The sequence below is a fragment of the Camarhynchus parvulus genome, chromosome 7 (assembly GCF_901933205.1).
Source record: "Camarhynchus parvulus chromosome 7, STF_HiC, whole genome shotgun sequence".
Classification (NCBI taxonomy): Eukaryota; Metazoa; Chordata; class Aves; order Passeriformes; family Thraupidae; genus Camarhynchus; species Camarhynchus parvulus.
In genome coordinates, this window is record NC_044577.1 from 36,076,634 (window position 1) to 36,092,907 (window position 16,274).

A 16,274-nucleotide genomic window follows, 5' to 3' on the forward strand; every position below is an offset into this window, starting at 1 on the left:
ATTGCAGGGCAAAGGGATCAGCCCTGCCCCAGAATGCAGAGCCAGCACTGCGGGGGAGCAGGAGAATTTGGGAATTGGGAATGGAAACTTTGGGAAGAGTTCCCAGCTCTGTGAGGCAGCCGGGCCGTGGATGTGCAGTGGTGACAGGGACAGAGAGAGGCACTTGGTGCAGGAGCTGCTCCTAAAGCCAGGAAAGCTTTGGTGGGCCTGGCTTAGAGCCTGGGACAGGTCTGGAATCCATGGGGGTGGATAACACTGGGAAAACAGCAAAGGTAAAATCCCTGCATCCTCAGCCACACTGAGCTGGAATAAAGCCTGAAGGATTCCCACTGCAAAATGGCTACAAACTGCCTGGGATAACAGCAAAAGGAAGTCAAAATCCCTGCATCCTCACCCACACTGAGCTGCTCCAAATTCCTGTGGATTAAAGCCAGAAATGGCTCCAAAAGTGCCTGGGATAGCAGCAAAGGTCAAGGTAAAATCCCTGGATCCTCACCCAGACTGAGCTGGAATAAAGCCTGAAGGATTCCCACTGCTCCATAAAAATGGCTCCAAAACCGCCTGGGATAACAGCAAAGAGCAAGTTTAAATCCCTGGATCCTCACCAGACTGAGCTGCTGAACATTGCTGTGGAATAAATCCTGAAGGATTCCCATTGTTCCATGAAAATGGCTCCAAAGCTGTTATCCCAGCATAACATCAAAAGTCAAGGTAAAATCTCTGGATCCTCACCCACACTGAGCTGCTCCAAATTCCTGTGGAACAAAGCCTGCAGGATTCCCATTGTTCCATGAAAATGGCTCCAAAAGTGCCTGGGATAGCAGCAAAGGTCAAGTTAAAATCCCTGGATCCTCACCAGACTGAGCTGGAATAAAGCCTGAAGGATTCCCACTGTTCCATGAAAAATGGCTCCAAAACTCCCTGGGATAGCAGCAAAGGTAAAGTTTAAATCCCTGGATCCTCACCCACACTGAGCTGCTGCACATTCCCATGGAATAAATCCTGCAGGATTACCATTGCTCCATAAAAATGGCCCCAAACTGCCTGGATGAGATCCAAATCTGCTTTATTGCTTCAGCCCCTGAGCCAAACTGCAAGGCACTGGAATTCCAGGTGTTTCAGGAGCCTTGGAATTCCTGCCCTGCTGTTCCCCATTGATCTGAGTGTTTTTGTGAGACCTGAGGAGCCTGGAATCTTCCTGTTGAAACATCTTTTTAATTGCAATAATTGATCCTAATTGCTCTCTGCATTTCCAAATTCCAGAGGCAAGTCTAGATTGCATCCAAGCCCAGGAAAACAATGACGAGATCCAAGCAGCGCCCCATTATCTCTCTTTTTGGTATTTAATGACCTAAGAAAGTTACAAAAGCAACTTTAAATTACATTTAGGTATATAAACTAATTAAATATATTTAGCTAATACTGAGAAAATAAATCCCAAGCACCATGAAGACAAAAAACAATAAGAGATGAGTAATTCCAGGGTAATTAAGGACTTTTTATGGAGACCACTGGAAGTTGACCTCATTCTCATTTTCCAACAGCAAATGAGTGATCAGCCCAGATTTTATTAAGTTCTGAATTCTGGGAGAACAATTTTATGACTAATTCAATTTTTCTTTTGCCAGTTCCTAATTTCAGGAATGGCAGATTTGTTGGGAATTTCAGTGGCATTTTCAGAGCATTCCGAGTACTAAATCGACCAGCGAAGGACAGAATCGTCGAGATAAGAGAACACGGAGGATTTAAAAAGGAAATGATCACCCCTCTGATTCTCAACGCTGTCAATCCACATTCCAAGCCACACGTGGTGAACACACATTCCCAAAAGACTAGAAATAAATACCAGCTACTTTTATTCTCTAAGAACACTTGGAAGTGAGGAAGCCCTGGCGGTACCGAGGGAGAATCACCCGAGAGCTCCGAGCTGGCAGCAGGAGGCTGAGGGAGCTGCAGGGAGGGCTCAGTGGCCACTGAGTTTCCTCATGATGGGGCTGTCGGGCTCAGCGTTGGTGAAGATGCTGCCCACCAGCACGTGGGTGCCCCAGAGGTTGTGCCTGATCACTTTGCAGCAGCCCAGGTCGTCCACGGCAAAGCCCAAGTGCCGGTAGCGCTCGTCCGTCTCCAGCAGGGGGTTGTTGCTGTAAGGCCCGAAAAACTACAGGAAAATAACAATAAATAAAAAGATTTTCCACGTGGATTTCAAGTTCTGATGGATGGTTGAAAGCTAAGCTCGAGTTCGGATGTGTGGAGAAGTTTTAGGTGGAGTTGGAAAGGTTTTTCTTTCAAATCCCAATCCCAGCCTCACCTTTGTGAGGAACTAAGGGCAGAACTCTGCCTGAGACAGCACAAACAGGACAGGCACTAAGGAGAGAAACTTCCCAGGAAAATGCAAAAATGAACAACTTCACTTTGCAATAAGAGCCTAAAGAAAGTTGGTTAGAGGAGCAAAAATGTGATTAAATTGCAAACAGGCATTTAAATTAAACTGGTATTTAAGTATTTAAATTAAACTGGTAATTAGGTTACAAACAGGTATTTAAATTAAAGTGATATTTAAATTAAACTGATATTTAAGTTACAAACAGGTATTTAAATTGATATTTAAGTTGCAGACAGGTATTTAAATGAAACTGATATGTAAATTAAACTGATATTTAAGTTGCAAACAGGTATTTCAATTAAACTGGTATTTAAGTTTTTAAATCAAACTGATATTTAAGTTTTTAAATCAAACTGATATTTAAGTTTTTAATTTTAAACTGGTATTTAAGTTTTAAAATTAAACTGGTATTTACGTTTTTTAATAAGTTTTTAAATTAAACTAGTATTCAAGTTTTTTAATCAAACTGGTATTTAAGTTTTAAAATTAAACTGGTATTTACGTTTTTAATTTTAAACTGGTAGTTAAGTTTTTAAATTAAACTGGTATTCAAGTTTTTTAAATCAAACTGATATTTAAGTTTTAAAATCAAACTGGTATTTAAGTTTTAAAGTTAAACTGGTATTTAAGTTGCACACAGGTATTTCAGTTCTTTAGCTCAGGAGGAAGCTTCTGACTTAAACCCCACTCCTGATCCTGGGCCAGGATGTCACTGCTGGAGTCTGAAGACAAAACCCCACTTCCATCAATCCCTAATTCCTCCAAGGCATGGAATTCTGGGAAGCTTTTCCACCCCTGACCTGCCTGTCCTGCCTTACAAACATGCCCTGTTTGCCCCTGTTGGCACAATAAATCCCTGCTTTTGGGAGTGTTTTTAAATAAAACCCCACTAAGCCGAGCTTTGCCACCATCCCCTTGAACTCTGATACGGTTTTAGCAGAGCTCAGACTAAAACTCATCTCCTGCTGAAAGCTCCCAGTGTTGCACAGGGACAAAAAGTTCATTTTTTGGGGACAAAGGGATCATTAACAGGTGCAAAGAGGTTTTTTAAAGCCTTCACCTGCACAGGTGTCAGGCTTCCCAAGTTACCTGGGCAGGGCAGAAAGTGCCCAAGGGATTTGGGGCATAAAACTTCTCCAGTTCCCTAAAACCCAATTTCATTTCCTGCCAGTGCTGGCCCTGCACTCAGAGCTGACACAGCTGAGCTCATACATCTTCATTTCTTCCAGGAATTAGCCTGAAAAAGTTGGATTTAATTCGAATTTTACTGCAAGAAAGAACTTACTGCCAGTCCTGAGGATGGATCAATGAAATCAGCCCAGTAGCCCTCAGAAGAAATTGCATAGCAGATTTCCTTGGCACCACTGATGAACTGGAAGGAAAAAAACAATGGGAAAAGAAAGGCATCAAATGAGGTTATCACACAAAATGAATTATTTCTAACTTTACTTGTTAGAAATAAAATCATTTATTTACTTACAGTTGTAAAAATTGGATTTTCTCTGCAATTAGTGCCCTAAGAAGCTGAAAGTTCCAAATTTAGAAAAATATGATTTATTCAGCTTCAGTCCCTTACAGGAATTTTACCCTTGACAGCAAATTCTGTATTAGGTCAAAATGAGGGAATTTATCCTTTACAGGAAATTCTGTGTTAGTTCAAAATAAGGGAATTTTACCCTTTAAAGTAAATTCTGTATTAGTTCAAAATAAGGAAAATTTATCTCTTACAATACAAAATTAGGGAATTTTATCCTTGACAGTAAATTCTGTGTTAGTTCAAAATAAAGAAAATTTATCCTTTTCAATAAAAAATGAGGGAATTTTATCCTTTAAAGTAAATTCTGTATTAATTCAAAATAAGGGAATTTTACCCTTTAAGGTAAATTCTGTATCAGTTCAAAATAAGGAAAATTTATCCTTTTCAATACAAAATGAGGGAATTTTACCCTTGACAGGAAATTCTGTATTCGTTTAAAATGAAAGAAATTTACCCTTTACAATAAATTCCGTATTAATTCAAAATAAGGAAAATTTACCCTTATTTTGAATTAATATTAATAAGGGAAATTTACAGTACATCCTGTGTTAGCTGAAAATAAGGAAAATGTATCCTTTACAGCAAATTCTGTATTAGTTCAAAATAAGGAAAATTTATCCTTTTCAGCAAATTCTGTGTTAGTTCAAAATGAGGGATTTTTACCCTTTACAGTAAATTCTGTGTTAGTTCAAAATAAGGAAAATTTCTCCCAGTAAATTCTGTATTTTGAAGTTTGATAGCTCTGATGATTAATTATGTCCAAAATGTAAATTAAATCCCAAACATCACAATTTTAGGCACAACATTTCTGATCCAGGATCTCTCCTGGTCCCTCAGGGTGAGGTTAATGAACACTCAAGCTGGATTAATGCAAATATTTAAATTTGGCTGTATAACCTCATTTTTTAGCCCCTGAAATGAGGATTTTTCAGGTGAATTCTGCAAGCAAACCAACATTTCCCTGTGAATTTGCTGGTTTTAACCTCACACCCCCCCAGTGACTGGATTAGACCTGACAGGGAGGTGCCTGAGGAAGAAAGATGCCAATTAACACATAATTAGACCAGATTAAACCACTAAAGAGCAACAGGGCAGAAATAATTCAAAGAGAAGAACACGCTGAAATGAAGGGAATTTTAATTTCTGTGTCATTTTGGGTTGATTCCTTTTTTTGTGGTTGATGTAGAGAGCCCACAATTGTGTTTTAGGCATCCCCAGATTAATTTCAGGCATAAATATGATTTATTTCCAGATGAAATGCTGGGTTTGGGGATATTTTACAAAGAATAGGTAGAAATGGTCTTTTTTTGGGGTGCTAAGGGCAGTGAACAGCGACACTTTGTGGGGAAATGGTAAAATTGTGGAAAATGGGAAATAAAGGGATTTTCAGAGCCCTCTAGAGGTGAAAGAACAAGACAAAGTTAAGATGAAAAAACAGAACTGAAATCCAAGATTCAAAGAATTAAAACCATTCATTAAATGGGAAAAACCCCAGAGTAATTGGTGATTTTTACATTTTTTTTACATTTTTACATTTTGGAAATGCAGGGTTAAAAGAATTTAAAACATTCATTAAAATGGAAAAAAAAAACCACAGAGAAATGGAGGAATTTTACACTTTTGACCAGTAGAAAGTGCAGTGGAACCTTAATTAAATGAGTTAAACAGTAAATGATAATGAATAATGAAAAATTATAATAGAATTGTATTATAAAAAATATTAAAAATAAAAATGCAATATAGTATATTATTTAATAATGCTATATAATGTAATGTATTATATTCCATTTAATAATGCAATAGATCCATATTATATTAGCTATATATAATACAGATCTATTATATATAGATTCAGCTATTTTATATAGCATATTATATATAGCTAATATAATATAGATCTGTACTATATATCTCTATATATAGAATATAGATCTATATTATATATATCTCTATCTATATATAGAATATGGAACTATATAATATATATAAAATGTGGATCTATATTATATATCACTCTATATAAATATAGAATATGGATCTATATTATATCTCTATATATAAAATATAGATCTTTATTATATATATCTATATACATAGAATCTGGATCTATATTATATATATCTACATATATATAGAATATAGATCGATATATCTCTATATATATAGAATATGAATCTCTATTATATATAAATATAGATCTATATTGTATATATCTCTATATATAAAATATAGATCTATATTATATCTCTCTCGATATATATAGAATATAGATCTATATTATATATCTCTATCTATATATAGAATATGGAACTATAGTATATATAGAATGTGGATCTATATTATATATCTATCTCTATAAATATAGAATAAAGATCTATATTGTATATATCTCTATTTACATACAGAATATGGATCTGTATTATATCTCTATATATATAAAATATAGATCTTTATTATATATATCTATATCTATAGAATCTGGATCTATATTATACATATATATAGAATATAGATCTATGCAATATATATCTATATATATAATATAAATCTCTATTATATATATAGAATATAGATCTATATTACATATATATCTATCTATATTATGTATACAAAATGTGGATTTATATTATATATATCTCTATATAAATATATAGATCTATGTGGTATATATCTCTAGTTATGTATAGAATATGGATCTATATTATATCTATATATGTAAAATATATATATCTTTATTATATATAGATATATATATAATCTCTATATCTATATATTATATATATAGATATAAATATAGATATCTTTATTATATATATCTATATATATAGAATGTGGATCTATATTATATCTCTATAAAGTATAGATCTGTATTTTATATATCAATATACATAGAATATGGATCTATATTATATATATATCTACATATATACAGAATATAGATCTATAGTGTATATATAGAATATTAACCTCTATTATAGATATATAAAATATGGATCTATATTATATATCTCTATACATATATATATAGAATATAGATCTATATTTTATATATAGATGTGTGTGTATATATATATGTGTGTGTGTGTGTGTGTATATGAAATGTAATATAATATAAAAATAAAAAAAAAAAAAGTCAAACGCTAGAAATGCACGAAAGCCTCAGGAACAGGATTTGAATTTGGGTTTGCTTTGGGGATGCACTGACGTTTTCCAGGAGCATCTCCCTCTCCTCCTCCACCTCGTGGCTCCACACGCTCATGTCATGCTGGCTCTTCTGGGTGACAGTGAGCACAGTCAGGCGCTGCGGGTTCACCTCTGGGAACAGCGACTGGAAGTCTGAAAAATGGGGAAAAACCCAACATTTGTCCTGCTCTGCCATGGCAGCCTTCCCTCCCACCCACACCAACACTTCAGGCACATTTCCCTTTTTAAATTCCTTTATTTCATTTCTTTTATTTGAATTTGTTATTTATTATTATAATTAATATATAATAAATATATTTCTATTTAATTTAATATATAAATATTTATATATTAAACACACATATATTTATATTGTTTATATAAATATCTACTTGTTTATATACTAAATTATAACGATGTATATATTAAATTATATATTAAATTATATAAATAATTTATATGAAATTTTACATATAATCTATCTATTAAATTATATAAATAGATTTATATTATAAATTATATTATCTATTTATTTATTTATTTAGATTATTTTTACTTTTTATTTAATTGTTCCCATTTAATCTCCTATGTGGTTATTATTTTTACTTTTTATTTAATTCAATGGTTCCCATTTAATTTTCCATTTGGTTATTATTTTTACTTTTCATCTAATTTAATTGTTCCTATTTAATTTCCTATTTGGTTATTATTTTTACTTTTTATTTAATTCAATGGTTCCCGTTTAACTAAATATTAATTTAGTTTAATAATTAATTAAATTTAATTAAATACACTCGAGCACTTTCAGGTGATTTGCACTGGCGCTTCACACTTTTCATCTTAAATATTGAAATAATAATATTATGAACAATATTGAAAGTTAATAAAAGTTATTTAAAATCTGAAAAGATATTAAAATATATTAAATGGTTCCCATTTAATTTATGTAATTTCCTCCCTGAATAAATGAAAACCACAAATTCAGTGCTGGCACAAATTTCCTGATTCCCATTTATTGTTTTGTTTAGCAATTCTAAAGGATTTGGTAAATGGATTTTGGATAAGGAATTAACTCCAGAATTTCCCAATCAAACAACAACTAAAAATTACATTTAAAATGAAATATTAAATATTGTCAACAGCAAATATTTTAAAAAATTAATTTAAATTTTAAAATATTAAATATTGCCAACAGCACTTGGTTTCCATTCTATCCACAGGGATTTTTGTACTGATTAACTCTGAATTAACCTTTCCCACAGCACATTCTGTGGTAGAGCCCTGATATTCACTGGTTTTATATTTAAAAGTTGAATTTTTTGGCTGGAAATAAAAATGAACCTTTTCTCAGCAGCTCAGGACAGGCTTGCACTGCACATTCCACCTTGGCATTTTCAAAGTAGGTTTCAGCATTATTGATCTGCTGCTTCTGGGGAGCATCAGAACCCTAAAAACCAGAAAAAATTGAATTTTCACAGTTAATATCAAACAGGAATAACTCTGTACATCAAAATAGGGTTTAGTGATCAAATACACTCAAGCAGTTTCAGGTGATTTGCAGTGGCACTTCACACTTTTGATATTAAATATTGAAATAGTATTATTATTAACAATATTGAAAGTTGCTAAAAGTTATTTAAAATCTGAAAAGATATAAAAAGATAGATAATTTTTAGAACTAAACATTGCCTAAACTCTGCAAATACAAAATACTGAAGGAAAATTCAATTTTACAATGATGAATCTTTCATTGTGAGATTGGGGGGATTTCTGGATGAATTCCATTGTTTTAGAACTAAACATTGCCCAGACTTTGCAAATCCAGATCCATGAAATAAAAATACTGAAGGACATTTCAATTTTGAATTCAAATGATGAATTTCAATGATGAATCTCTCATTATGAGCTTGGGGGATTTCTGGATGAATTCCATTGTTTTAGAACTAAACATTGTCCAAACTTTGCAAATCCAGATCCATGAATAAAATACTGAAGGAAATTTCTTTTGTTGAAATGATGATTTTAAACAAATTGATGCAAATCATCCATTCAATAAATACTGAAGGGATCAATTTTGTGTGTGTTTTAGAATTTTAAAACATTCCACTTTGCAAATCCAGATCCATTCAATAAAATACTGAAGGAAATTTCAATTTTGAATTGAAATGATGGATTACAATGATGAATCTCTCATTATGAGCTTGGGGGATTCCTCTGTGAATTTTGTGGTTTTCAGAACAAAACATTGCCCAGACTTTGCAAATCCAGATCCATGAAATAAAATACTGAAGGAAATTTCAATTTTACTGAGTGTATTCATAACGATGAATATGAATCAGGCTGCCAGAATCCTTTCATTGTGAGGTTGGTGGATTCCTGTGTGAATTCCATGTGAATATGGGTTTCAGAACTAAACATTGCCCAAACTTTGCAAATCCAGATCCATGAACTAAAATACTGAAGGAAATTCCAATTTTACTGGGTAAAAGGTGGTGAGACTTGGCCAACAGCAGGTTTGAGGACTGAAATCCTCCCATTAATCACTCCTAAAATGCTGTTTTCAAAACAGCCTGAAATCTTTTTCTCCTAAAAAAAACAACCACCTTGAGGCAGTTTCTGTGACAGAAAATGGTGCAGAAAATCTTTCTTGAGGAAGAAGAGAGTTGTGCTTGTCCCCCATAGATGGGGAGGGGAAGGAGAAGGAAAGGAAGAAGTGGGGGAAGGGAGGAAGGAAGAGGAAAGAAAAAGGAAGGGGAAGGGGAAGGGGAAGGGGAGGGGAAGGGAAGGGGAGGAGAGGAGGAGAGGAGAGGAGAAGGAAAAGGAAAAGGAAAAGGAGAGGAAAAGAGGAGAAAAGGAAAAGGAAAGAGGAGAGGAGAGGAAAAGGAAAAGGAGAAAGGAAAAGGAAGAGGAAAAGGAAAAGGAGAAAGGAGAGGAGAGAAGAGGAAAAGGAAAAGGAAAAGGAAGAGGAAGAGGAAAATGCAAAAGGAAAAGGAAAAGGAATGGAAAGGAAAGGAAAAGGAAAAGATGAATCTGACTCCATGTTCTCAAAGGTTAATTTATTACTTTAAGACGCTGTATTATATTAAAGAACACTAAACTAAACTATACTAAAGAATACAGAAAGGATACAGACAGAAGGCTAAAAAGCTAATAATGAAAACTTGTGACTCTTTCCAGAGCCTCAACACAGCTTGGCACTGATTGGCCAATGAGACAAAACAATTCACAGAAACCAATGCAACAATCACCTGTGGGTAAACAAATCTCCAACCACATTCCAAAGCAGCAAACCACAGGAGAAGCAAATCATTATAACATTGTTTTCCTTTTTCTCTGAGGCTTCTCAGCTCCCCAGGAGAGAATCCTGGGGGAAGAAAACACGAGTGCCACGGGCTGCTCTCACCTGGAACTCGTTGATGTACTGGGCCACGACGAACTCGTGCCTGTCGCTGGCCGAGGGCTCGGCCAGGAGGTCGGGCAGGCTCTGGGCGGGCTGGGCTCTCTGGCTGGCAGTGCCATGCAGGTGGCACCCGAAGCCGATGTTCCCTGGCAGCTGGAAGCGCTGGTCCTGCGGCCCAAAGGGCCCCATCAGCTCGTCCGGCCACACCGTCCTGGGACCTGCACGCGCAGCGAAGCCCGGAGCCGTCAGGGAAACCCAAAAACGGCAGGGAAACCCCAAAAAATGGTCAGGAAACCCCAAAGACAGCAGGGAAATCCCAAAAAATGGTGAGGAAACCCCAAAGACAGCAGGGAAATAAAAAAACGGCAGGGAAACCCAAAGACAGCAGGGAAACCCCAAAGAATGGTCAGAAAACCCCAATGACAGCAGGGAAATCCAAAACGGCAGGGAAACCCAAAAAAGGGAAAGCCCAAAAACGGCCAGAAAATCGCAAAAATGGTCAGGAAATCCCAAAACCACCAGGGAATCTCAAAAACTGCTCAGGGAAACCCAAGAACCGGTCAGGAAAACCCAAGAACTGGTCAGGGAAAGCCCAAAAATGGCCAGGAAATCCCAAAGACAGCAGGGAAACCCAAAGACAGCAGGGAAACCCAAAGACAGCCAAGAAATCACAAAAACGGCCAGGGAAACCCCAAAAACCAGCAGGGAAACCCCAAAACCAGCAGGGAAACCCCAAAACCAGCAGGGAAACCCCAAAAAATGGCCAGGAAAATCCCAAAAATGGCCAGGAAATCCCAAAAAATGGCCAGGAAAATCCCAAAGACAGCAGGGAAACCCAAAAAAGGTCAGGGAAACCCAAAAAATGGCCAGGAAATCCCAAAAACCGGCTGGGAAAATCCCAAAAATGGCCAGAAAAATCCCAAAGACATCAGGGAAACCCAAAAAAAAGGTCAGGGAAACCCAAAAAAGGTCAGGGAAACCCAAAAACCAGCAGGGAAACCCAAGGGGAAATCACAAATCCCAAAACCAGCAGGGAAACCCAAGGGGAAATCAGAAATCCCAAAACCAGCAGGGAAACCCAAGGGGAAATCACAAATCCCAAAACCAGCAGGGAAAGCCAAGGAAAAACCCCTGTGCCAAACAAGGATCTGATCCCAAACATCAGCAGTGCACCAGACAAAAATCCCATTCCAAAACTGGGATTGCAAGGGAATAAATTGGCTTTTTCTTCTTAAATTTGCTTTTTTTTCCTACCAAGTCAAACTGGGATTTCAAGGGAATAAATTTGCTTTTTCTTTTTTTCTAAAAGTGGTTTTTCTTCTTAAATTTGCTTTTCTACCAAGTAAAAAAATCCCATGTCCAAACTGGGATCTCAAGGGAATAAATTGGCTTTTTCTTCTTAAATTTGCTTTTCTTCTCTATCAAGTCAAATTCAGATTTCAAGGGAATAAATTTGCTTTTTCTTTTTTCTAAATGTGCTTTTCCTTCATGAATTTGCTTTTCGACCAAGTCAAAAATCCCACTTCTAAATTGGGATTGCAAGGGGATAAATTTGTTTTTTTTCCAAATGTGCTTTTTCTACTTAAAGTTGCTTTTTCTTAATAAATTTGCTTTTTCTCTTCTACCAAGTCAAAAAATCCCACTTCCAAATTTGGATTTTAAGAGAGTAAATGTGCTTTTTTTTTTGTTAAAGCTGCTTTTACTTTTCTACTGAGTCAAAAATCCCAATTCTAAATTCAGATTTCAAGGGAAAAAATTACTTTTTCTTTTTCCTAAATGTGCTTTTTTTCCTTAAATTTGCTTTTTCTTCACAAATTTGATTTTTTCTCTTCTACCAAGTCAAGAATCCCAGTTCCAAATTGGGATTTTAAGGGAATAAATTTGCTTCTTCTTCTTCTTCAATTTGCTTTTTACTGTTCTACCGAGTCAAAAATCCCAATTCTAAATTCAGATTTCAAGGGAATAAATTTGCTTTTTCTTTTTTCTAAATGTCTTTTTTTCCTAAAGTTGCTTTTTCTTCATAAATTTGATTTTTTCTTTTCTACCAAGTCAAGAATCCCAGTTCCAAGTTGACATTTCAGAGGAATAAAATGTGCTTTTTCTTTTTCCTAAACATGCTTTTTCTTCATAAATTTGCTTTTCTACCAAGTCAAAAATCTCACTTCCAAATTGGGATTTGAAAGGAATAAATGTGCTTTTTTCCTTAAATTTGCTTTTTCTTCATAAATTTGATTTTTTCCCTTCTACCAAGTCAAAGATCCTACTTCCAAATTTGGATTTTAAGGGAATAAATTTGCTTCTTCTTCTTCTTCAATTTGCTTTTTACTTTTCTACCGAGTCAAAAATCCCAGTTCTAAATTCAGATTTCAGGGGAATAAATTTGCTTTTTCTTTTTTCTAAATGTCTTTTTTCCTAAATTTGCTTTTTCTTCATAAATTGTTTTCTTCCCTTCTACCAAGTCAAGAATTCCAGTTCCAAATTGGGATTTCAGGGGAATAAATTTAACTTTTTCTTTTTCCTAAATGTGCTTTTTTTCCTTAAATTTGCTTTTTCTTCATAAATTTGATTTTTCTCCTCTACCAAGTCAAGAATCCCAGTTCCAAATTCAGATTTTAAGGGGGTAGATTTGCTTCTTCTTCTCCAGTTTGCTTTTTCCCTTCTACCGAGTCAAAAATCCCAATTCTAAATTCAGATTTCAGAGGAATAAATTTGCTTTTTCTTTTTTCTAAATGTGCTTTTTTTTCCGAAATTTGCTTTTTCTTCATAAATTTGATTTTTCTCTTCTACCAAGTCAAGAATCCCAGTTCCAAATTGAGATTTCAGAGGAATAAAATTGTTTTTCTTTTTTCTAAACATGCTTTTTCTTCATAAATTTGCTTTTCTACCAAGTCAAAAATCTCACTTCCAAATTGGGATTTGAAAGGAATAAATGTGCTTTTTTCCTTAAACTTCTTTTTCTTCACAAATTTGATTTTTTCCCTTCTACCAAGTCAAAATTCCAGTTCCAAATTGGGATTTCAGGGGAATAAATTTGCTTTTTCTTTTTCCTAAATGTGCTTTTTTTTTCTTAAATTTGCTTTTTCTTCATAAATTTGATTTTTCTCTTCTACCAAGTCAAGAATCCCAGTTCCAAATTGGGATTTCAGAGGGATAAATGTGTTTTTCCTTACATAAATCAGGAGGTGCAGCAGCCACGTGAGGCTCATCTGAGCCAGAGGATCCTGCAGTGGAAAAAGCCTTGGCATTCCCAACTCTTCTGAGCAAGGAATAAAAGCCTGGCAGGTAGGTGACCAATCTTGCTCTGTTACAGAGCACCTGAGGAGAGAAAAAACCAAATTAAAATAAGAATTTAATAATAAAATCCAAGAGTAATTTCATAATAAAAATCCAAAGAATCATTTAAACACAGCTCTGTGAAAAATCCTCGATGATTATATTAAAATTGGAATTATGGCCAGCTGCAACATCAAGTTGTAGAAATGTTTTATTGTTATTTTTGTGTTTTGTTGTTCCAAGCAAAGAAAAAGCCTTAAAGTGGTTTTAGTGTTGATTAAAGGCCTCTCACGTGAGGAAAAAGTCCTGAAAAATTAGAATTTAAATTCAATTATAGACAGGGATTGTCTCCATGGTTATCTCCTGGAAAACACAAATCCCACCTGCCACAGTGTGGGTGTTTTTTTTTGGAAAATTCAACTTTTCAGGTGAGGAATAACAATTCTTTTGAGAAAATCACATAAAAGGGTTTTCCTCAAGTGCTGCAGCTTTGATTGTATAAAAATGTATGCAGTTTTACATCAAAAGAGGCACTTTCAGAAGTCATTTGCTTTTAAAAGAAGAGAATAAGTGGTGCTATTTGAATGTTTAATATAAAAATTGTATTTAAAGCACCAGGACCTGAGGCAGTTCTTCATCCAGCACTTCTGTGTAAATATAAAATAATTTCTAGCAAATTATAAAAACTCAAATGCTTCAAGACACATTGAATTTATGATTTAAATCAATTATTTACAGTTCAAGCCTGGAGCTGTCTCCTTCTAAAGCAGCTTCAGAAGGTTCCTGTAACACAGCAAAAATCTGATCCCGCTCAAATCTTTTTTCTTTATCATGTCAAATCGCTATTAAAATCAATTTCTGCACCATGCTGCTGTTATAAACAGATAGAAACAATTACAGCCAACATGTAATTAGCAGAAAAGAGAAGTTTTCCTTATTTATCAGTTACTTAACACGGAGATGTCACTAATTACAGCTCGCTCATGCAAATATTGACACACCTGGCGTTGCACAAGAGCCACCAGCGAGGGAATAAATGAATTATTCATGTCCTCACGGCGGGAGCGAGAAAAACAATCAATAAAAGGTGTTTTATGCTCCAGCCTCGAATCAGCTGAGTGCTCCAAAACACGGGCCTGAGCCCAGCATGACAGAAAAAAATGGATTTAATCCTTAATTACGCTGTTATTCCTGGGATATTGAAACCGGAGGAAGGCTGGGTTGGGATTTTCGGGAGAAATTTTTCCCTGTGAGTGTGCTGAGGTTCTGTGGCTGCCTCTGAACAAGTGTCCAAGCCTCGGAGCACACTGCAAGTTGTCCCTGCTAACGGCACGGAGTCGGAATTAAAAGATTTTTAAGTTTTTGGTTTGGTTTTTTTTTCCCCACCCAAACCTGTTTGTAATTCCATTTAATCCTCAATTCCGCCGTTCCCGGGATATCCGCAAGGCCGGGCGTCACTCACTCACATTGGCCATGGCAGACGCTGCTCTCCCCCCGCTGACAGGCCCGGACACCCCTGCAAAAGAGAAGGGAAGAGGGCAGAGAACAGAAAGGGAACGAGGAAAAGGAAGGGAAAGGAAAAGGGAAGAGGAAAGGGAAAAGAAGGCGCTGAACTCCTCAGCCCCGGAGCCCCCTCACACCCCGCACGGCCTCCCCGCGTCCCAGCAGCGGCGCTGCCGCGGACAGACAGAAAGAGCTGACGGGAAGCGAGCAGGAAGCGGGAAAACGGGAGAAAGAAACAGGAAAAAAGAGAAGGAAGCGGGAAAAGAGGAAAAGAGGAAAAGAAAAGGAGCCCCCGGCCCCCCTCACCTCTTCCTGCAAAATGGCGGCGCTCACCCGCCCCCGCCGCGCCCTCGCCGCGCGCCGCCAGGCCGAGCCAGCCGATCCGCCGACACCTCGATGGGCTCGGCGCCGCATGGCGCGGAATCCGCCGCTCGGCGTTCTGTTGCTCAGGGCTGCGGGAGGGGCGGTGGAGGCCGTGAGGGGGAGGCGGTGATGGCGGCGGGGCCGGCGGGGCCGGGGAGGCTCCCGTGGGAGCGGCGGGGCCGGGATCGGTGGTGGCGGGGCCGGGATCGGTGGTGGCGGGGCTGGGGTGTCCCCTCGGTGCTCCCAAAGCGGTGTTGCCCCGTATGAGGGGCGCAGAAGGGCGGCCGTGGGTGCTGTTCCTGTGCGGGGCATCAGGGGGCAGTCACGGCTCGTCAGCCGCCCTCATCGCCCTCATCATTGCCGGGGATCCTAAAAGGGGAAAAAGGGGAGGAAAAGTGGAAAATGGGGAGAAAAAAAGGGAGAAAATGGGGAGAAAATGGGGAAAAGGGTTTTGTTGAAGGGAAGTGAAAGGAGGAGGGGTTGTTTCCTCTAAGGAAAAGCGCAAAGCCAGGTGTTCGCTGGGAATGGGGAGCATCAGTGGTGCTTCTGCCACAAAACTGTGACTTGAAGGGCCATACCTCAAATAACTTTACAAAATAATAATAAAAATATTTAAAACCTGCTTCAATGGC

At 36.9% G+C, this 16,274-nt stretch overlaps 1 protein-coding gene across 1 annotated transcript; it reads right to left on the minus strand.

Annotated features, from left to right (window-relative positions):
* Window positions 1-1,339: 1,339 nt before the first annotated feature.
* MMADHC (metabolism of cobalamin associated D) lies at window positions 1,340-15,610 on the minus strand. Its single transcript, XM_030952651.1, has 8 exons — window positions 15,586-15,610; window positions 15,243-15,292; window positions 13,674-13,818; window positions 10,507-10,721; window positions 8,445-8,550; window positions 7,126-7,256; window positions 3,669-3,755; window positions 1,340-2,158 (listed from the first exon to the last, which is right to left on the minus strand). Exons 2-8 carry the CDS (start codon window positions 15,249-15,251, stop codon window positions 1,964-1,966), a joined length of 888 nt encoding a protein of 295 aa, XP_030808511.1. The 5' UTR covers window positions 15,252-15,292; window positions 15,586-15,610; the 3' UTR covers window positions 1,340-1,963.
* Window positions 15,611-16,274: the final 664 nt, after the last annotated feature.